Source organism: Lemur catta, chromosome 2 (assembly GCF_020740605.2).
Source record: "Lemur catta isolate mLemCat1 chromosome 2, mLemCat1.pri, whole genome shotgun sequence".
Classification (NCBI taxonomy): Eukaryota; Metazoa; Chordata; class Mammalia; order Primates; family Lemuridae; genus Lemur; species Lemur catta.
The window spans coordinates 2,734,601-2,757,476 of record NC_059129.1 but is presented as its reverse complement, the minus strand read 5'-3'; the positions used below and the strand labels follow the sequence as shown (position 1 = coordinate 2,757,476).

General features: G+C 50.5%; 2 protein-coding genes across 7 annotated transcripts in view; one reads left to right on the top strand and one right to left on the bottom strand.

Annotated features, from left to right (window-relative positions):
• TRAP1 (TNF receptor associated protein 1) overlaps nt 1-293 on the top strand; it is a 44,210-nt gene extending 43,917 nt beyond the window's left edge. The window contains exon 18 of the mRNA XM_045542439.1: nt 58-293. Coding sequence (XP_045398395.1) covers nt 58-159 — 102 coding nt within the window. The 3' untranslated portion in view covers nt 160-293. The remainder of the gene's footprint in view (nt 1-57) is intronic.
• DNASE1 (deoxyribonuclease 1) overlaps nt 268-22,876 on the bottom strand; it is a 25,176-nt gene continuing 2,567 nt past the window's right edge. For 2 of the 6 annotated variants that reach the window (XM_045542441.1, XM_045542440.1), the window contains 11 exons: nt 14,206-14,545; nt 5,282-5,358; nt 3,507-3,813; nt 3,026-3,173; nt 2,619-2,707; nt 2,371-2,454; nt 1,836-1,951; nt 1,455-1,567; nt 1,225-1,379; nt 725-821; nt 268-468 (listed from right to left, as the gene is read on the bottom strand). In XM_045542441.1, coding sequence (XP_045398397.1) covers nt 415-468; nt 725-821; nt 1,225-1,379; nt 1,455-1,567; nt 1,836-1,951; nt 2,371-2,454; nt 2,619-2,707; nt 3,026-3,172 — 855 coding nt within the window. In that variant the 5' untranslated portion in view covers nt 3,173; nt 3,507-3,813; nt 5,282-5,358; nt 14,206-14,545 and the 3' untranslated portion in view covers nt 268-414. Of the gene's footprint in view, nt 469-724; nt 822-1,224; nt 1,380-1,454; nt 1,568-1,835; nt 1,952-2,370; nt 2,455-2,618; nt 2,708-3,025; nt 3,174-3,506; nt 3,814-5,281; nt 7,286-14,205; nt 14,546-22,876 lie in introns of those variants that run through there. The other 4 variants (XM_045542442.1, XM_045542445.1, XM_045542443.1 and 1 more) reach the window with 4 other exon arrangements.

Below are 22,876 nucleotides of genomic sequence, written 5' to 3'. Positions count from 1 at the left end.
TGGGCACCTGTCCCTGCCTGTGAGGTACAGCAGCACCGTTTCACCCCTGTCTTTCAGATCTACGAGAACGCCATGATCGCAGCCGGGCTGGTGGACGACCCCAGACCCATGGTAGGCCGCCTGAACGACCTTCTGGTCAAGGCCCTGGAGAGACGCTGACGGCCGAGGGGGTCCTGGTCGGAGCTGTGGCCGTAGCCTGGGAAGCGACTTCCAGGCAGGGTGAGGGGAGGAAGGACTGACACACAAATGGGAACCTTGAACTTCACCTAAATTAAAAGGTATTTTTTAATCTACATGATAGACATTTTGTCCAGGCTCTGAGAAGGCAGGGTGCCTTGGTGACATAGCCCGTGTTCTTGGCGGGGAGGGAGGGGGCTGTGCTTGGGGCCACGAGGTCTCCGTGTGCTGCTCAAGTCAGGCTGTCTTCAGTGTCACCTCCACCGGGTAGTGGTCACTGATGGCCAGGGCCTGGGGGGAAGTGGGTGGCAGGGTCAGGACTGAAGCCAGGCTGCTGGCCCCAAGCACCTCACTGCCAGGTCCACCTGGGAAGAGCTGGGGGCAGGAACCTTTCGGTCACACCCTCAACAACCCCGGCCTACGACTGCCAGGGAAAGGCCAGGCCCGGCTCATCAGACGGGTGGAAAAGCAGTAGCTGTGCCAGGATAACACAGGCCGTGTTTCCGCTCCTGCATCCCAGCTACGCCTGTGAGGGAAGGACACCTACCAGCTGGTCACTCAGGCCATACGTAGCTTGGAAGTCAAAAGGAGCAGCCGAGCCCGGAACCACGGCGCCTTGCAGCACCGACCCTGAGACCACAATGCTGCAGTGTGTTGGGACAAGAGAGAAGGTTCCCGTCTCACTCACTGCCCTGGCTCTGGGCCACCCGGTTCCATTGGTCTGGGGAAGGGTCCCATGGTCCTCACTGTGCGGTGGAGCCTGTGGGCGCGGACCTGCTGCTGCACGCTGAGCCGAGGCCCCTCCCCAGCCAGCGGCCGCACCTCCCCCCCTAGCCTGTACTCCTGCGGCAGTTCAGAAGTAGAAACCACCTGAGCACCCAGGTTTCTGCCTCTCCTTTCGACTGTAAACGTGCTTTTCCAAAAAAACTAAGAAATGTGGCTGTTTTTATCCCATTTCTTAAGTGGACTGACTAAAGCTCAAACTTGGCCATTTCTGAAGCCGGACCTACAAATCGAGGCTCTGGGAACAGGCCCAGCCCTGCTCACCGGTCATAGGGACAGTGCGTGGACGTCACCGTGGTGTCAGCCGAGTCGGGAATCAGCCACTGGAAGGCAGAGTTCGTACGCAGGCGGATGGACGGCCAGTGGGAGGGGCTCACGTAGCTGCAGCCAGCGTTGAAGTCGCCCATCAACATGATGTCCTACCAGAACACCCGTGAATTGGCCCACGGACAGACGGCAGCCCCTAGACCGCACTGTCCCTGGGAAGGCCTCACCTCCACGTCCCACTTCTGTCTGACATCCAGGTAGACATCATAGAGGGCGTCAATCTCAGCCACCGCATCGGCTGGGGCTGCGTGCAGGGGCACGATGGCAAACTCCCTGACCTCTGAGGAGACAGTGGTCACGCCAAGTACACTGTGTACAGGGGCTGCCTCCGGGTGAGCTGGCCCGAGGGTGCATGGGGGTCCACACTCCTCCAGGGCCAGGCTCAGTCACGCTGTCGGGGCTGGGACGAGTGACAGTCCCCTAGGGGGTAGGCATGTTCCTAAGAAACGTGCAACCGAAGCACTAGAGCTGGGGGCAGCATGCGACAGGCTCCCCAGGTGTCCCCCTTGGTCCCTGCAGGGCTGAGGGTACGGCGTAGCAGCACTCACCCGTGAACGGGGAGGAGAACTTGACAATAGCTGGCTCTCGACTAAAGGTGTCATTCCCACAGGGCTCACAGCCATCGTCGTAATAGTAGCTGTCCAGCACGGCCACCTGGTCAGGCCTGTGGGAAGGCCAGGTGGAGGAGGTGACCTTGGGCTCGGGAGCTGTGGGCAGGCCTCATCTGCTCCCTGGGCAGCAGGAGGGGCTGAGTCTAAGCTCCAGCCACATCCTGCCCGCCCCTCCGAAGGCCGTGAAAGGCACCCCGGAGGGCAGCCCCAAGTTGAGCCACCTGCTCACTCCACTGGGTCTGAGGCCACAGGTAGCTGGGCTCCAACTGCACCCCGCTCTATGGCCTTGGACTCTTGTCCCATAGGGCAAATCGCTTCTCCAACGCTGCCGGGGTCCTCCCAGGTGAGCTGACTTCCCGGGTGCTAGACCACCCCTCAGCCCTCTGGCAGTGCTCTCTAAAGCACAGACATGGGGTCTGTCTCCCACAACTCAGTCCTTGCTGTCACGGCCCAGCTGGGCCCAGGGCTCTACCTGTACACAAAGAGGTAGCGCTCCTTGTAGCTGTTGCGTCCCAGGGGCTCACTGACAACGTAGCGGTAGGTATCTGGTGCATCCCTGGGTTGAGGAAACAAGTTCCCAGTTGGGGCACCACAGAGGGACCCTCTGGCTGCCAACAGACAGCAGGGCTCTGCCCACACCACGGCCCTGGGGCCCTGATGAAGTGAGGCTGTGCCTGGACAGGGTCGTCACCTCCCCCAGGATTCCACGCTATCACCCACTGATTGAGTTTGTCCAGCAGCTTCCCCACGGCCGTCAGGTGGCTGTCTCTGACTTCCTGGACCAGGGCAACGTCGTAGCGACTCAGAATCTGGGGGATGGGGCCACAGCAGTGCTGAGCTGGCCGCCTGGGTACCTCCTCCCCGTGTGTTCCCAGCTCAGTTTGGCCCGTAGCCTTGTGCCTTTGCCTGGGCTCCCACTGCCAGTCATGGACAGCACAGCCCTGACAGGACCCTGGGCTGGCAGCTAGGGCCCGTTTCACCCCTAAGTGACAAGGCTGAGACTGAAGGCGCTGGGTGCCCTGCACCCGGCAGGCTGTAGCCTACAGGGCTGACCACCTCCCATGCCCAGGGCCCATCACCCCCTCCCCGGGTTCCTCTGCGCTCAGGGACAGGCACCCTGGACTCACCTGCACAATGTAGTTGGAGAGCGTGGCATTGGACATCTTGGTCTCCCCAAAAGTCTGGATGTTGAAGGCTGCAATTCTCAGAGTCGGGGCCACCTGCAGCAGGCTGGCGAGGGCCAGCAGCTCTCCCAGCAGCCTCGTGCCCCTCATCCTGCAAGAATGAGAGTCACGGGTGTGGAGGAAGTGAGACGTCACCCCTTGCCACCAGCATCTCTGCCTCCCTGGAGCCCAGTGTGGCAGGAGCTACTGGAGCCCAAGGTCAGGGAGGTCCTGTCTTCATGGGCTTTGCCAGACACCTGTGCCCAGTATAGGACCCTGAGTCTCCTCACTCCTTCACCCACCAGAAAATCATCCCCTGTGAGGGACACCAGAGCCCACTGGGACCCAAGCTTGCTGGAGGAGACCCCTTACTCTGCTGGGGGATGCAGCTCTGAGCCTCCCTCCCATGGCCCTCCCAGGACACGACTCTGGGTCTGGTGCTCACCTGAGGTAACAACGCTGTCTGCAGAGATGACAGCAATTCTGCCAAGAATCTACAATTTCTTTTATGTTGATTTTCTCCTTTCGTAAGAAAAAATTAGTCTACAAAGGGAAGCCTCTGAAGAAGCACGGCTGTGAGGTCCTGGCAGTGCTGCTGGGCTCGGGGTTCTGCACGGGCAGCGTGTGCTCCCCCGGGGCTTTAAAGGTTGGCAGCCTGACCTTCCCCGGGACACGTGCACACCTGAGGGTGTCTGGGCGGCTTCCATGCACACAGGTTGCTGACACGCACTATTTCTACAAGGTTCTTGCTGCTGTGAAAACAGAAAAACAACACCTGATAATCACGTTTGCACTGTTTGGTTTTTTTTTTTTTTTGAGACAAGAGTCTCAGTCTGTCACCTGGGCTAGAGTGTAGTGTCTTGACCATAGCTCACGGCAACTTCAAACTCCTGGGGGCTCAGGTGATCCTCCTGCCTCAGCCTCCTGAATAGCTGGGACTACAGGCATGTGCCACCACGCCTGGCTAATTTTTCCTATTTTTAGAAGAGACGGGGTCTCACTCTTACTCAGGCTGGTCTCAACCTCCTGACCTCAAGCAATCCTCCCACCTTGGGCTCCCAGAGTGCTAGGATTACAGGCGTGAGCCACCGCACCCAGCCTGCACTTGGTTTTAAAACATCTAATAAAAGGGCCAAAGGTTCCTCTGTCCTTCACACATGCAGCCTCTGGCCCCCCACCGACCCTAGGCTCTCGAGGAGGGATGGGTAAGAGCAGCTGTTTGTGGGAAGGTGGGGCCAGGCTGCCCATCCCTGGTCTGGGGGCCCTGAGGTCACCTTGGAGCCAGAGGCCAAAGGCCCATACAGAGTTGCATGTTGCAACTGTGGTGGCCCAGGACCCTCTTTCCAACCCTAACTCCTGCCTTCCTGCTGCAGCAGCCGTGAGGTGCAGGCAACTCAGCAAGACGCCAGGGGCCCTGGACAGGGAGCGTGACCCTCCAGCATCAGGGATGGCTGGCTTGGGGGTCCGCTGGCCAGGCAGTGGGGAGTCTTTTTGAGGTGTTTAGGCCTGGGGGGACCCCAAGTGACCAGGTCCCAAGGGTGGGGCGGCAGTTAGGAGCCAGGCCAGGCCTTGGGTCCAGTTGTTTCTTGGAATCCTTCACTTTCCCATTTATATTCATTTCCTAAAACTGCTTGCTCTACCAACCACAAATTTGGTGGCTTAAAACATCAGGAATTCATCCTTTCAGCTCTGGAGGCCGAAGCCTGAGCTCCGGTGTCAGCAGGGCCACACTCACTCCGGAGGCTCCAGGGAGTATCATTCCTTGTCTTCCGGTTTCTAATGGTTGTCAGCTGTCCTTGGCTTGTGGCATGTCACTTTAACCTACTCTGTGGGCACATGGCCTCCTCCACTGCCACCTGTCCTCTACTCCCTTATACATGTGCCTACAATTTAAGGTCTTCCCAGATAGTGGGAACAGTGTCCCCACCTCACCATCCTCAATCACATCTGCCAAGTCCTTTTCTGCTATATAAATTAACATGCAAGAGGTCCTGGGGATGAGGTCAGATGTCTGCTGGGTGCCAGCTCAGCCCACCACCCCATCCCAGGGGCTCTGCCCATCTGGAAGGGGCTGTGCTGGCTCTCCAAGGACAGCACTGCTGCGTGGGAGGGCCTGGTGCGCCCCTGAAGGCCTGGCCGAACTGAGGCAGGACCCAGGCCTAAGAACCAGAGTGGGTGGGGGTCTGCGGGAGGCTGGAGGACAGGGGCAGGTGGGCTCACCGGCAGGAGTCACCAGAGGCCAAGGTCAAAGCCCGGAAGGTACCGCTGCACTGGCCAGCATGACGCAGGAGGCGGACCTAGTGGGGATTAAAAACAGTCAGAAGGGAAACCAACTTCAAGATGGGAGTTTCCCTTTAAGTAATAAAAACACGCTGACAGACGGCTCTGGTTGGCTGCACTAAGGTGGATCAACTCATTTGTCCCTGGATACAGTGTCTGAGACGGGACCTCCGGACCTGCTCCCCCAGCTGCCAGAAGCCCCATCTTGGACTTAAAGTTTTGACTGCCGATTCTTCCCGTTCTCAATCCCTGATGTTGGGACAGCCTTGAGCATGTCAAAATCTGGTGGCCAAACACCAAGCAAGGCCACTGCAGTCTTCAGCGTATATGGCCTGATCCTCTGACTTTGGTGTTTTCCTTTCCTGGACACGTGTCTGACCAAGACCATCCTGGGGAAAGGGAGTGAGCCTAGAGGGCAGCCACCATCCCCTAACAAGAGGCCACCTGGTCCAGCCTCCAGCCAGACACAGGGGACACCAGTTATTGCTCATAGCGTGGATGTCTGACCCTGGTTCCCGGCACGGAGGTGCCCATCTGGTCTGTCGTCCCCTCCTAGCTCAACCGAACGCTACCCTGTCTGTTCTCAGTCCCGGGCACGGTGCCTGCCTCCTTCCCCTACGCACCAGAAGGAAGGTCGGGACTCAGGCCCCACTTGTGTGTACTTGTGCACCTGCTGCCTGCCATGCGGTAGCCCTCCGACTCTAGTGAGAGCAGCACAGCCCGGGAAGGGCCTGGCCTGGGTGTCAGAGACGTGGGCCCCTGGCCAGGCACACCCTATACCTTCACCCACCTGGGACCTCAGTGTCTTCATCTATCAGATGGGTTAAGACCTTCACTGCCTTCCCCTGAGGGTTAGGAATCAACTGACATAACATGATTCCACGGAAGATTCATTTCATGTCCTGAAAAAGTCATCCTGTCCCTGGGGACAGTAACCTTTTCAGATGTTGAGTTTCCATCACTCTTCCTCCACTCCCAGACAGACATCTTTCCCATCTCAGTCAGCTGTTGCTGTGTAACAAGCCACCTCAAAAGGAAGCGCAGACAACAGTACACATTTCTCATGCTCACAGGTCAGCTGGGAGGCTCTGCTCCCTGGGCCCTATTCTAGGGCTGGGCTGGAGGGACCGCAGCCTCCCCCTCCACCCTGCACGCTCTTCCAACAGGGTGGAGGAGCTCCCAGGGCAGCGAGCAGAACATGGTGGGCGCCTTGAGGCTTGGAGTGGCCTGCGTCTCTCTGCCCACGTTTGGTGGCCCTGGTGGGAGGTGTGGGCGGTGCTCCTTTCATGCTAGTCCCAGGAGACAGGAATGGGCGCCAGCAAATCCTGGAGAGAAAGCCCAGCGCTTCTGGCATTTTCCAAAGTCACATCAACAGAGGAAGGGGAGCTGCAACCAATGGCAACAACCAGAAATGCCAGCGAGTTTCTCAGATCAGTGCGCACTATTTGTACGTTAACCTTGAGGATCTGCAACCTTTTCTGGTTAAATTAAACCTGTCACAGACACAGGAAAGGAGAACAGCACGTAACAGTTCATTGAGGTCTGACCCAGGTCATGTGTTCTGATGCGGCTGAAATCAAAGGACAAAGAAAAGTCCTACATACACCATGGCTGGGAACAAATGGCCTAATAGGAACACCTGCAGCAGCGCCGGCCACACAGGGCTTGCTGTAGCGTGGGGGGGCGGGGGGGGAAAACTTCCAGCCATCAAGAGGGAAAAGGGGACGGGCACAGAGCTGTGGTCTGCAAACCGTGCAGAGGCAGCTGTGGACTCGCCAGGTCCTTTCTGAGGGAGGGAAACGGCGTACCCGACACCTCTGCACTGTTCACCTCTTCCAGCACCACGTTTTTGGTTTTGTTTTTTTTCTTTTTTGGAGACAGAGTCTCACTCCGTTGACCTGAGTAGACTGCTGTAGCGTCAGCCTGGCTCACAGCAACCTCAAACTCCTGGGCTCAAGCGATCCTCCCGCCTCAGCCTCCCAGAGTGCTGGGATTACAGGCGTGAGCCTCCCCACCTGGCCCATTACATCTTGCTTTATTCCTTCCCGAGATGTTCCCTCACTGCAAAGCTGGGTTGTAGCAGCCACTGAAAGAACAATTACTGTGTCAGAATCAGTGTGGAACGAGGCAGTGGGGGTGGCCGTGTTGAATCAGGGTCCAAGTTTTAAGAAGTAGCCAACAAGTACACACATCCCATGAGGAAGTAACTGTGGCTACTTAAACATGAAATAAGTTTTTTTTCTTTAAATTTATGTGTATCACTATTCCAAATGTCCAACTATAAGTTTCCAGGATGTAAGAACTTACCGTTTTGGTTTACATATTTAACAGATGGAACTGTCAGGTCTTTCTTTTGACCTGGGGCCCCTTAAAATAATTATGGAAACTTAACTAAGCGTGCTCTGAACTGAGAAAGCCTGAGAAACTCTGGTTCTAACATAATGGGTGTGCCTGGGTTACTAGATTATATATCCCACTTTACTGAATATAACTTCTTTTCTAGCTTCATCATTTATAATGCTTGAACATCTTATCACAACCTCTCAATTCTATAAATCACTACTGAGAAGAATTAATTGCAATGGATTAAACATATCATTTGTAGCCTAGCATAGTGGCTCGTGCCTGTAATCCCAGCACTTTGGCAGGCTGAGGTGGGAGGATTGCTTAAGGCCAGGAGTTTGAGACCTGCCTGGGCAACATAGTGAGACTTCATCCCTACAAAAAATAAAAATTAGCTGGGCGTGGTCCCAGCTACTTCGGAAGCTACGGCAGGAGGATCACTTGAGCCCAGGAGTTGGAGGCTGCAGTGAGCTGTGATCACACCATTGCACTCCAGCCCGGCCAACAGCGAGACCCCGTCTCAAAAACCAACCAACCAACCCACCCTCCCATTTCACTTCTGTTTAAATATATGAGTTCAGGCTGGGCGCAGTGGCTCATGCCTGTAATCCTAGCACTCTGGGAGGCCAAGGTGGGTGGATCACTCGAGGTCAGGAGTTCAATACCTGCCTGACCAAGAGCGAGACCCCGTCTCTACTAAAAATAAAAAGAAATTAGTGGCCCAACTAAAAATATATGCAGAAAAAATTAGCCAGGCATGGTGGCGCATGCCTGTAGTCCCAGCTACTTGGGAGGCTGAGGCAGGAGGATTGCTTGAGCCCAGGAGTTTGAAGTTGCTGTGAGCTAGGCTGAAGCCACAGCACTCTAGCCTGGGCAACAGAGTGAGATTCTGTCTATAACTAACTAACTAACTAACTAACTAAATAAATAAATAAATTCATACTGGTGTAAAAAAATTATCAGCCACTTTTGGGGGATGCTAGGGAGCCAACGCATTATTCTGCAAATAGGCAAAGTCAAAGAATCCAGAACTTATCCTGCCTTTTCTGTGCAAACAGTACTGCTAAGAAACCCACAATTAGAGAGGGTTCTCTTCTGACAGGCTTATTCCAGCCCATAAACTAGGAAGGAATGCTAGGTTTTGAAACTCACCTCTCTGCAGTCTGTCAGTGCTCCTGACATCACAACAGACAACCGGCGCTCTGTGCCTCCTGACCCGAGAACACAGCAGCGCTTAGGGAGAACTCTTGCCAAAACAATCTTGAATCCGAGTGAACCTCTAAGATCTAAACACCAGCTTACAGCAAATACAGGGGACAGAAGCTCATGTTCAACAGTACCATGGGGACAGATCATGACACAGAGTGCAGGAAACTGTACAGCTGTACAGGACAAAGGACAGTCTCATCAACACGTTTCAAGAGGACTCAGCAGCCTGCACCGCCCAGGAGATGCTCCTCCAGCTGTCCTCTGGGCAGGGCATCTGTCCAACTTCAGCTGCAGCCAGGACACCAGCCCTCAGGTCTGACAGGCGCCGTAAACTTGCCATGGCTGTAGTGAACCCCGGATCACATCCCTGGCCTTGCCCACTCTTCGCTTTGGCCCTACGGCCATCCAGATGCTCAGACACTTGAGATCAGTGTCTGTCCCTGAGATCCCCTCTGTCCCACAACCCCGCCCCGACTCGCATCCAGAATCTGCACACTGGCCCTGTCACCACCCCTGTCCCCATGGCCTTCCTGCTTCCAGAAACGATCCCACAATCCACACAGCTCCAAGAACATCTCATGAACATCTCATGTGTAATTTGATCATGTTATTCCCCTGCTTAAAATCTGTCACCAGTTTCTCATTGTCCTTAACATGAAACCCAATACTATGACCCATCCGGTTCTAGCTCAGCATCTTCTGCTCCGCTTGGGGAGCTGAGGCTGCCTTGTCATTCCAGCTTCAGCTTGAATCCACCCGATCCCTACCACCAGCGTGGCCATTTCATTTTCTCACAGCCCATGTCACTTACTTGTCTAATGTGTTTACTCCCCTATTTGTTTATCCTCATCTATGGCCAGCTTTTCGACCAGGACGCAGTGGCCCTGTCTGTCTTGTCAGTGAAAACAGGCCAAGTGCCTACGACAATGCCTAGAACATGGAAGGAGCTCCACAGAGCTCCCAGCTACAAGCTCACCTCCTACTCCACACCTTCAGGCCAAGTGAGAAAACATCCCTTTTTCCATGGACCTTCCAGAGAAAACCCTGTTTTCAGAGAGAACCTGGCACATTGGACACTGCGGGACATCTAAGTGGCACGTGGACACTTGGCTTGAGCTGACCAGAAGCTCCAGGGTTCAGTGTCTGTTGGGGTCCCACGAGGCCCACCTCCCCTTGGTGGGCTGCACTCGGGATTCCTTCTCTCCCCTCAAGAGGTGTCTGTACTGGCCCAACCAACAGAGCATCTTAGAGGACAAAGGTCCTCTTTACTTCCGGCAAAGGGCCAGTGTCTGCTGTGACATTACTTTAATCCCCATGCTCAATGACCTGAGCAGGTCACAACCATCACTCAGCAAAACAGGGCCCTTGGTCTGTGACCTGACCTCTGATCACCATCCCTCATGAATTTATTTCTGCTCATTATAAAGAAAGCATTAACCCAGGATGGAAAAATCTCAGAACGTGCGTCCGAATTGCCAAGATTCACAACAGCAGCACAGTCACGCTCAGCAGCAGACCGGCCTCCGCTTCCTTATCCCTGGCTGCCGGCGGAACAGTCAGCTTCCACCTTCCTCAGGGCCTGGGCCTGAACTGGCATCTCTCAGCCCACCCTCTGTTGGCTGCCCTGTCCCTACCCCCCTCCCACTGCTACTTTTCTGCACCCTGCTTTTAGCAAAGATGCAAATGAAAAGAAGTTTAAAAAGCCAGTTTCTAAACTGCACATTGGGGAGGGTTGAACGCCTGCAGCCTGAGCCCATGAGTACAAATGCGAGCTTGCGTGTTCCCAGTGGTAAACCCGAGGCCCGTAAGGATTAAATAGAGCCGCAGTGCTCTACTTCCTGGGTCAGGCACACGGACTCCCAGTGTGCCAATGTTTCCAACAAGGGTCACAATGAAAAGTGTTCCCCAAACCCAATTCCAAAGCCATCTTAGTCTCTCCCACGCACAAAGGGCATTTTTGGCAGCGTCTCCTCCATGCCCAAGGCTGGGAGTCCACAGAAGGGGTGAGGAGGTCCCTGAGGCAGCCGGACCCGAGGGGCCAAGATCCCTGAGAGGAAGGAGGCCTGAGTAGAGAGACTGACGCTCAGCGCCGGTTTCCGCTCCAGGCACCTGCTGTGAAGCTGCTCGGGGCAAAGCTGCAGAAAGTGGCTGAAAAGCAGAGCACAGTATAAAGTGAGCTGGTTGTACTGTTCACGGGATCTTCTCTTGACCTTTCTTCCAGCTCACGAATTCCCTCTTCAGCTGACCTTGATCTGCTGGTAAATCCACCTATGAAATTTTAAACTTCAGTTATTGTTCTTTTCTGAACTTTCATTGTATTTTTTATGACTTCCCATTCTCTGTGAAACTCTCCATCCTACCTATTTTCTTTAATATGTTAATCATGGTTATTTTAAAGTCCACGTCTGGAAACCAGTATCTTAATGTCCTGTGGGTCCTTCAGCTTTCTTCCTCTGGGGTCCCGTTTCTCAGTGTGCCTTGTTACTTTCGACTGAGCATGAGGCACTGTGTGTGACAGAAGGGCGGGGAAGTCTGGACATGTCCCCTGCAGGGACAGCTCACCCCCCACCCCCATGATAGGCAGCAGATAGACATGTCACCACAGGCCAGTCAGGGACTCACTGACACAGCTCCTCCGGAGCCCTTGTGAAGACCAGGCTGCCTGTGGCCACCCACTGCCCACGTGACCCCTAAGGGGCCCAGCTGAGCGCCTGGGTATTTCTTAGGACCCTTCGCCTGACAGGCCCCAACCTCTTCCCTAACTCCGTGAAACTGCCCAAACTCCTGCTCTGCTTTTCAGCCACTTTCTGCAGCTTTGCCCTGAGCAACTTCACAGCAGGTGCCTGGAGCGGAAACCGGCGCTGAACGTCAGTCTCTCTTCTCAGGCCTCCTTCCTCTCAGGGATCTTGGCCCCTCGGGTCCGGCTGCCTCAGCAGGCCCAGGCCCCCACCTTAGCTAGCCCGGGATAGCACCTGCAGCTCTCTGGCTCCTCTGCCCCCAAGCAGCCACCTCTGCCCAGCTTCTCCGTGTCCTGCACAGGAACAAGATATAGCCTCACTTCCTCAAGCTTCCCGAGCCATGCTGCTAGGTGGCTCTCCAGGCCCCCAAACAGGCGCCAGCTCCTCAGGCCAACGGCACTGCTGGGAGCTATTCCAGGACACAAGCAGAGTCTGTTTGCACTCCCTGGAACGAGTAGTGCGACTCCCCTGAGAAGGGCAGTTGGTGAGGACGTGGACTGATAACCAGCCAGGCTGGTCCGACTAGCACAGGCCATGAGGCTATCTCCCAGCTACAGATGTCCTGTCCAGAGGTGTGCCAGGGAGTGAGAGACCGAAAAGGGACACGGGGCCATTTCCTCCTGCCTAGCTCAGTGTCCCTGGGGACAGAAGACCTCAGCACACTCATCTGAACTCCAGGGCCACAGCTGATATCCTCGTCAGCCTAGTCGTAACGACGAAGACAGCACGAGCCAAGACATGGTAATTCCTTCCACCAGAAGCTCATTCTACAGCTCCTCAAAGAGAACAGGAGTGTGGCTCCTCCGCTCGGCCAGCTGCCCTGCTGCTGGAGATTTCTGACAAGAACTGCACGTCCTGCCCAGGACTGGCCAAGGGTCATCCACAGACACTACCGCTGACAGTTCAACCACGTTTCCCATGTGGCCTCCTGCCTCAGGGCCTTCGCACTGTCCCTCCACCTGAGCGTGCTGCCTCCTCCATGCCTTGCCCCTCCCTTCACTCGAGCCTCTGGCCAGATGTCAACTTCTATCCCATCTGATTTAAATTGCCACATTCCATCCTGCTATTCTCTCTTTATCCTGCTTATTTTTTCCCCACAACTGGTTACATCTAACATACACTGTAGGGTCAGTCTCATTCTACTAGATCTCAGCCCATGAGAGGTGGACTCAGCTAGCAGCACCTAGAACAAGGCCTGAACTATGGCAGGCGCTCCCCAAGAATTTTCTAGCTGCAAGGTCCATGTCAGAGAAGGGCTTTCTCATACAGAGCCACCGTTTTAGAGCCCCCTTGCTCTCGGCTGCTCTGGTTGTCCCTATTGGGCATGAGCATCTGCGTGAGGGTGCCTGACTTGGGCCTCTCTGACGAATGACTGGAAGGACGGCCTTCTGCCCAGCGGACTCCTCAGCCTCCACATCCCCAACCCTGGCAGGAAGGAGACGAGACCACGGGTGATAAAGGAGCACAAAGGACGGCCGCGCCCAGAAGGCAGGGCAGTTCCGTGGGCTAAGGGGTCTGTCAGAACTAGTCCATCTGGCATGGGGGGTCCCAGGTGCAAGGCTGAGAACCGTAGGGCGACACACACCAGGGAGGAGCGGGCCTGGGCCTGTCTGCATGCAGAGGAGGGGGCTTCACGCCCGAGCCCAGCAGGAGCGTCGCGCTGGTCAGCAGCCCTGGGGCTGAGACCAGTGTCACAATGCAGCCCCCGGTGACATGGTGGCTGCCACGACTGTAACCACAGAACCTCATGCCTGAGTCCAAAGCTGTGGGACACAAGTCCCCAGCCTCTGCTCACCTGTCCCCGAGGCATCCTGGACCTCAGAGTTCAGGACACTGAGACAATGCGGCCCTGCCAGTGGACAGCCCCAGTCTGGGTGTGGGGAAACCACGGTTTTCCGCTCCCCCGGGTACTTCTGCCACCGCCACCACCCGAGGGAAGCCATGTGCCGTTACGTTCTCTGTAACTGAACTCTTATCTGGGAGTGGGCGACAAGTGCAGAAAGCACTTGTGTTTTCACAGAGCCTGTGGGGGCTCAGCTGTGTGGAGAAGCCATTTCACAGGGAAAGGCTCATGCGGAACGAAGCCTCCCTCCTCCAACAGTGGCTTCCAGGAGAGACGCCTCCGGCAGTCAGCGAAGGACACTGTGCTTCCACTCCCCATCAGCTGTGAGGGGCTCCCCAGAGGTTCTGCCTGTGCTGAGCCCCTGAATGTGGGCAGACACAGGGTCCTGCCTCCAGAGGTCTGGGCACTGCCCCAAAGAGGGGCCTGAGTCGTATAGAGTCCCCTTAGGGGGACAGGAAAGCACCCCAGGAGGAAAGCGGGAAAGGCAGCTGCCAGACTCGGCCTGCTCAGGAATTGCAGGCCGCAGGCTCCGGGAGCAGCACTGTTCTTGCCTCTCACTGTGTAAACATGTCCACTCACCTTGCAGGGGTGGCCTCCTAGATTCCCACCCCTGTGGCCTGTGTGGGGCACAGCTGCTAGTTGGAGCCATGCCTGTCCCCCAGCAGGGAGCCGCAGCAGGGCTGCACTGGCCACAGCCGTGGATGGGCCTCAGGTGGGAGCAGTGACGGTACCTGGGGGCTGGGGACAGGTCCAACTTGGTCTTCTGGTCAACCCAAAGCCAGAGGGGCCAGACACAGGTGGCCTTGTCCAGCCTGCTCGCCATCGTCCAGAGCGTCCTGGAGTCGCAGTGGGGCTGTCAAGGCAGGGCAGTCAAGTGCAGGGGTGATCGGCTCCTTTCCTCACTTGGGCCCCAGGGAGGAGGCCCCGGTCTTCGGAAGTGCTCCGGCCCACGGATGACACAGCTGTCGGAAGCTAGTGAAATGCGAGCTTGCTGGGGAGGCTGCGCCCAGGCTGCCCCCGAGTCACTGGCTCACAGCCTCCTCCACCTTGCTGTTCCCATTCACACCATGACTGGTTAATAAAAGGAAAAAAGGAATGTTAATAATGTCAGTCAGCTTAGCCAGCAGGCACACCTGTTCTGAGACTTCATCAAACTTCTGACAGGCTGTCTTGTCTGTTTGTTTACATACCCCTTCAAGATGGAGTAACAGGGACCCCGGACCAACTAGAAACCTGGACAACAGAATTTTGTCTTTAGTCAGTGGAAGAAAACAATGCAGGACAGTGATCCCGAGAGAAGGGAAACTGGACAGGCAGCGAGTCCTATGACTGCAGCGGTTCCAGGCGGGAGGCGGGTTCCAGGCTGCAGTGCCAGGAGGAAGATGCAGACAGAACCCACAGTCTCCCCGAGTTGAGAAGCCACAGTCGAGGGTTCAGGGAGGCTGGGGGGCTGGGGTCTGCAGGGTTGGAGAGGCAGAGCTCCAGATGCAATTCCAGGTGAACACCCATCCAAATCCACACAAGGAGGCCAGGGAAACAATCCCCAGAGCTCACACGGGGATGAGAGTATTCTGTGTTCCCACAAGCCACTGTGGAAAGATCTCCTAATTCACAGGGTGTTGGGTAGAAGCCTCAGAGTGGTGTAACCCTTAGGAATGGAGCTAAATCAACTGTAGACTAAAAGTAGCTCTGGACCCACCAGAGCAAAGCTTAGAGGCAAGCCTCTAAAGGATCAACTGATTCTAAGGGACTTAACCTCATGCCAGACCAAAATCCAACACTACCTAAAGGAATAAAATGAAACTCAGCAGCCAACGATTTAACATTCACAATATTCAGCATTCAGTGAAAACATCAGCAGGCCTATCAGTCAGGATCCCATCAGGAGACAGAAACCACATGGTATTTTGAATAAGGGAAGTTTGGTATAAAAAATTATTAACTATTTACAGGGAATTAACTAAGAAGGAGCAAAAGAGAAATCTACAAACACCCTTGGGTGAAGGGAGGTACCCAAGGGAAGGATTCAGACTTAGGAGAGGGTGTGGTTGCAGCCACCCATTGGATGGTGAGGTTTACTGGGCTGTCTCAGGCCAAGGCTGGGAGCCAACAACCACCTGTGAGGGTGCTAACAAAATTAGCTAGAAGGCTGAGGACTGCTCTTGAACTCACCAGAAAGTTGCCAGGAGGCCAGCCGGGTTGCCATGGAACTTGCCCGAAAGCTGCCTGAGTGTCTCATGTGTCCCACATGCCAGCTTTGATCACAGAATAGGGCATAAGCAAAGCACACAGAACCAACAAAAGCCCTTTTGCCTCCAGCACTCTCCAGTGACAGAGATTAGCACAGGCAAAGAAGAATGTTTCAGTATCACAAACAGGCAATGAAAGGTGGACTGTGGGCTGGGCATGGTGGCTCACACCTGTAATCCTAGTTCTTTGGGAGGCCAAGGTGGGAGGATCACTTGAGCCTAGGAATCCAAGACCAGCCTGGACAATATAGTGAGACCTTGTCTCTACAAAATATTTTTAAAAATTAGCCAGGCATGGTGGCACATGCCCGTAGTCCCAACTGCTTGGGAAGCTGAGGAAGGAAGATCACTTGAACCCATGAGTTCAAGGTTACAGTGAGCTATGATCATGCCACTGTACTATAGCCTGAGAGAGCAAGACCCTGTCTCACAAAAAACCAAGCAAAACCAAAAAACATACCAAGACTAAATCACAAAGAAATACAAAAACTGAATAGACTTATAACTAACTAGTAAGCAGACTGAATCAGCAATAAAAAAATCTCCTAAAAAAGTCCTGGACCTGATGGCTTCAGTAGTGATTTCTACCAACATTTATTTTTTTTCCTACAGATTTTTTTCTTTTTTTTTTTAAGAGATGGAGTCTCACTATGGTGCCCAGGCTAGACTCAAACTCCTGGGCTCAAGTGATCCTCCTGCTTCTGCCTCCTGAGTAGTTGGGACTACAGGTGCCACTAAACATTTAAAGAACTAATCCTTCTCAAACTTTTCCAAAAAACGGAAGGGTAGGGAACACTTTATAACTCACTCTATGAGGCCAGCATTACCCTCATACCAAAGCCAGACAAAGATACTGCAAGAAAACTACAGACTAATATCCCTCATGCACATCGATGCAGACATCTTCTACAAATACTAGCAAACTGAATTCAGCAGCATATTAGACGGATTACACACTGTGACCAAGTGCGATTTATTCCTGGAATTCAAGGATGGTTCAACCTATAAAAATTGATTAATGGAATAGACCACATTAATAAAGACCACAGAATAAAGGGGGAAAAAAATCATATGATTTTTCAGTGATTTCTCAATGATGCAGAAATATCTGACAAAATCCAACACCCTCTCATGATGAAAAAACTCAACAAACTAGGAAAAGGGAACTACCTCAACATAATAAAAACCACATTTAAAAAATCTACATTGAGCATCACATACAAGGGTGAAAGACTAAAAATTTTTCCTCCAAGATTAGGAACAAGGTGAGAATGTCTCCTTTTGCCACAGTAGTCAACACAGCACTGCAAGTTCTAGCCAAAGCAATGAGGAAGGGAGGGAAGGGGGGCATCCAAATTAGAAAGGAAGAAGTAAAATTATGTCAAATCTTGTAAGAAACTCTAAAGATTCCACAAAAAAAGTTGTTACGATAAAAAGAATTCAGTAAAGAAACAGGATATAAAGTCAATACACAAAAATCATTTGCAATTCTACATACTAACAATGAACAATCTGGAAATTACAAAAACAATTCCACTTATGATAGCATCAAAAAGAATAAACTACATAATCCTAAATGTGTAAGTGCCTAACAAAAGAGCTTCAAAAGATGGGCTCACGCCTCTAATCCTAGCACTTTGGAAGGCCAAGATGGGAGGATTGCTCGAGGCCAGGAGTTCAAGACCAGTTTGAGCAACAAAGCTAGACTCCATCTCAAAAAAAAAAAAAAAAAGAAAATATAGAAAAATTAGCTGGGAGTGGTGGTGTGTGCCTGTAGTCCCAGCTACTTTGGGAGGCCAAGGCAGGAGGATTGCTTGAGGCCAGGAGTTTGAGGCCAGCCGGAGCAACACAGTGAGACCCTGTCTCTACAAAAAAGTAGAAAAAATTAGCTGGGCATGGTGTCGCCTGCTTGTAGTCCCAGGTGACTTGGGAGGCTGAGGTGAGCGGGATGGCTTGAACCCAGGAGTTTGAGGTTGTAGTGAGCTATGATGATGTCACTGTACTGTAGCCTGGGCAACAGAGTCAGACTCTGTCTCCCCACCACTAAAAATAAAGGAAAAGAAAAAACAAGGAGTATATATTTACATACACTTACATGTATACAGAATATGTCTGGAATATTTCAAGATGCCTCTGAGGAGAGAGTCTAGCAATCTCGAGGCCTGGAAGCCAGAAGAAGAAGGGAATTTTTGTACCTTTCTGAAGTTCCTTTTTTTTTTTTTTGAGACAGTCTTGTTCTGTCACCTGGACTAGAGTGCTGTGGCATCAGTCTAGCTCACAGCAACCTCAAACTCCTGGGCTCAAGTGATTCTCCTGCCTTAGCCTCCCAAATAGCTGGGATTACAGGCACATGCCACCATGCCCAGCTAACTTCTTAAGTTCCTTAAAAGAAATTTTTAACAATGTGTAGGTACTTTTTTTAAAACAACAGGCAAACCGAACAAAACACATATACCCTTTAGCCCACCAATCCTATATTTAGGACTGTTTCCAATATAAATAAAAACACATATACACAGGAAATAAGTACAAAGAAATTTATTGCATGATTACTTATAATGATAAAAACTATACATATATTTTTAGTAATAGGGAAATGTTTAATATGGAATATATCTATCTACTGACTTAGAGAAATGCTTGTAAGAAAAACAAAATGTAATGTGTATAGTATTACTCCATTTTTGGTAAACGCTATCAAACAAAAAGGCTATATATGTATATTTATAAAAACATAGGGTAGAAAAGATATATATTAATATATCAGACTTCAACATACCTCAGTGAGGTGAGGCTGGAGGACAGATGGAAGGAAGACTACTACTTTTTCAAATATTTTGTAATTAAAATATGGGATGTTTTACTGTGGTTTTAATATGGGAGATGTTAATGCAGATATACACAAACTAATGTGAACAATCCAACAGAGAAGGAAAATGCAACTGGACTTTTTAGCAGAGAAAAGTAGTATTAGTACAAGAGAGTGCTGAAGGCCTGTTTGAGGTGGATGGTCATGAATTTAAAGTGATACTACATGCCCTGTGGTAGGACTTTACCCAGTAGTGCTCAGCTGATTGGTTAAAGGAACAGGTACAAAGAGGAGCAGGGCTGAGGTTTTCTTGCCTGGGTGGAATGAAGATAAACAGGACCAGTAAGAATATTATATTACAGACAGGATGGCCCACAAGCCACATAAGGACGTGCAAAAGAGAAAACAAAGGAGTCAGTGGCCTGAAGTTCCTATTAGGGTCAGAGAAAAGATGTAGCAGTAGCCAATCCCCAAAATGGAAACCCTGGATTCCCTGTGATTTGGGGAAAGATAATTGGGTGAGATGGTCAATTTGTATTTAGACAGATCTGGGCTGAATCTTAGATCTGATTTGTTAGCTTTGTGACCTTGGATAAATTAATTGCTCTGAGCCAATTTCCTCATTTATAAATCATTGTAATGATCTCATAGGGTTTTTCAGAGGATTAAGGGAGATAATGGATGGAAAAGGTTAAAGACATAAATCATGGTGCCTACGACATAAATCATGGATGCTTTTTTCTTCCTGGGGTAAAACTCAGTGTTTATTCGAGGCCAGTTCAGGTTCAAAAATAAAAGGTTCCTATTCTATTTGGAGCCTTTTGATCTCTGAAACGCTTGTTACCCAGTCACATGTGACTAAATGACATGATAAATGTGACTCAATGAATGTGACATGCGATAAATATGACGTAAACTTTTTGAAAGGAAAGCCATACACGTGAATTTTCCTTACATTTGTAACAAGTCTGCTGACCCAATTAAATACTTTGTAGAACTGGAAATGGACATTAGAACTTAAAAATACTGAGGATAAGCTCTCTTGGGCCTCTTATATAAGGGCACTAATTCCATTCTTGAGGGCTCTACCCCTATGTCCTAATTACTCCCAAGGCCTCATCTCCTAAAATCATCACCCCAAGGTAAAGATTTCAACATGTGAATTTTTGGGGGAATATTCAGACCATAGCAGACTCTTATCAGGTATATGATCTGCAAAATATTTTCTCCCATTCTGTGGTCTGTCTTTTCACTCTATTGATGGTGTACTTTGACACACAAATTTTCAATTTTGATAAAGCCCAATTTATCTATTTTTATCTTTTTCTACCTGTACTTTTAGTGTCATATCTAGAACCCACTGCCAAATCCAAGGTCATGAAGATTTACCCCCGTTAAGAGTTTTATAGTTTTAGCTCTTACACTTATGTCTCTGATCCATTCTAACTTTTGTACATGGTGTGAGGTAAGGGTTCAACTTAATTCTTTTGCATGTGATATCCTATTATCCCCTCATTATTTATTAAAGAGACTATTCTTTCCCCACTGAATGGTGTTGGCATCCTTGTCAAAAATCAATTTCCAGGGTTGGGCACAATGGCTCATGCCTATAAGCTCAGCACACTGGGAGGCCGAGGTGGGAGGATCGTCTCAGGCCAGGAGTTCAACACCAGCCTGGGCAACATAGCCAGACTCCATCTCCACAAAAAAATAAAATAAAAAAATTTTTTTAAAATCAGTTGCCCATAAATGCATGGGTTTATTTTTGGACTCTCAAATTCTATTCCACTGACCTATATGTCTAACCTTATGCTGGTACCTCACAGTCTTGATTACTATAGCTCTGTAGTAAGTTTTGAAACAGGGAAGTATGTTCTTGAAAAAGATCAAAGCTGCAGGCTATCTGGGATTTTGAGTATTGGGAGGGGTCACTTGCAACTCCATATGAATTTTAAGATGAGTTTTTCCACTTCTGAAAAAAGGGCTCTTGGGATTTTGATAGGGATTACATTGAATCTGCAAATAGTTTGGGGGAGTATTACTGTCCTAAAATACTAAGTGAAGATGACTTAATTTAAACATCAAAATTGTGAGTGCTATTATCAGTCTTTATTAGGGAAAACACTGCTTTGCAGTTGAGGGCAGTACATCTGCACGTGTGGACACAAAAGTGATTCCGTCTTGGATGTTAATCCACCACACTGATTCCTGATTAACCCCAGTCCCGTGAATGCCTCCTGATTTCTACTTTATTTACTGTCCTTACTGTAAGAACGTGTACTCACTATAAATCCTGCCTTTAAATCAAAGCAACCTAATGTTACAACACAAATTATAGGCTATGCCACATAAGTCCTGGGTCTGGGGAGTAACAGGTGTAGAGATCTACCTGTCTTGCGGCTACCCATGACCACCCTTCTGTCTTTAAGTTCCCCCACTAAAATACCCTTTACCAATAAACTGGATTTGTCTGCTTTATTCTTTGGTTTCTTGGCTATTTTGGCATTTGGGGTCTCCTTTGCATACATAGCCCTTTCCTGGAACAACATGAATGTTCCTTAAACTCATCTACCAAAACAGCTATATCACACAAAAGGTGGTAGTGGTAGGACACTGCAAGACATGCAGCATTACCTAGAGTAACTTCTATGTACTCAGACATGTAAAAGTTATTTCCCTTCCCGATTTCAATAATTTTGGCAATATAGGAAATAGAATTAAACAACAGTAAATAGAAGTTAACACAACCAAAGAAGTGAGAAGACAATTCTTTCCTTGTTCAATTTGCCCTCCCCTCAATCCCTATCAAGATTAATGAGAGAGGCCGGGCGAGGTGGCTCATGCCTGTAATCCTAGCACTCTGGGAGGCCGAGGTGGGAGGATTACTCGAGGTCAGGAGTTCGAGACCAGCCTGAGCAAGGGCGAGACCCCCGTCTCCACTAAAACTAGAAAGAAATTAGCTGGGCAGCTAAAAATACATATATATATATATATATATATAAAAATTAGCTGGGCATGGTGGCACATGCCTTGGGAGGCTGAGGCAGGAGGATTGCTTGAGTCCAGGAGTTTGAGGTTACTGTGAGCTAGGCTGATGCCACAGCACTCACTCTAGCCCCAGCAACAGAGCGAGACTGTCTCAAAAAAAAAAAAAAAAAAAAAAAAAAGAAAGAAAAGAAAGATCAATGAAAGAGACCTGGACAGGTTTTGGCTTTTTGATTTGTAATCAAACCATAGACCTGAGACAAACACCTTTCAATTCTTCCTCAGAACTGTTTAAAACATTAACTCAGTAGAAGATACCATAAGTTTTCAAAAAGGAAATATTCCAGGAGGGTAAGGAAGTGATAATCAGCATATTCAAACTTTGTTTTTTTCCTTGGACCCAAAAATGATCTATTCCTATGAACTAGGAAAACAGAGCCTCTACTTGGAATACAATTCTTAATTTTTCCAGGTACTTCTGCATCCATTTTCTCTTTCAGATAAACCCTGTAAGGTTTACCAAACACAAGAACAGTCCTCACCTTTTAATATTTGAAATGTTCCTTCATCTCCCAGGTTTGAGTGTTTTGGCAGTACAGTGGGTGTCTGCCTCAAATACTGGCAAGAACACATAGAACTCTCACTGAAATAATAAGGACCTAAGCTTAGTCACACTGGATGACTTCTGCCTAATTTCAGTGGAAAAGCGTGAACTCCAGAGCGTCTGTTGGAGGTAAGTCCTAACAGGCTCAGGAGAAGGTGGCTCCCATTATTCACCTTGGGCCAAAGAAAAAGCTGCCCCGTTGTGGATAAGTTTCTTCCTTGAAGGAAGTAATTCTATTTAACTCTAAATCCCAATTGTTCCTCAACTAGCTTTGGCTTTTTTTTTTTTTTTTTTTTTTTTTTTTTGAGACAGTTCTGTCACCTGGGCTAGAGTGCAGTGGCATGATAGCTCACTGCAACCTCAAACTCCTGGGCTCAAGTAATTCTCCTGCCTCAGCCTCCCCAGTAGCTGGGACTACAGGCTTGAGCCACCACACCCAGCTAATTTTAAAAATTTTTTGTAGAGAAGAGATCTTGCTATGTTGCTCAGGCTGATCTTGAACTCCTGGCCTTAAGCCATCTTCCCATAGAAGCCTCCCAAAGTACGGGGATTACAGGCATGAGTCACTGTGCCCAGCTGGCATCTCTTTTATACTAACCTACAGTATTCGCTCAGTAGGTGTTGTTTAAATACAGTGGTTCTTAATCTAGAGGCCATCAGAATCATCTGGTGAAACTTTCAGAAGATATGGGTTGTAAATCCCTCCACTAAGATTTATTCAGTAGGCCTGTGGGTAGTATCCAAGCTATTCCAGT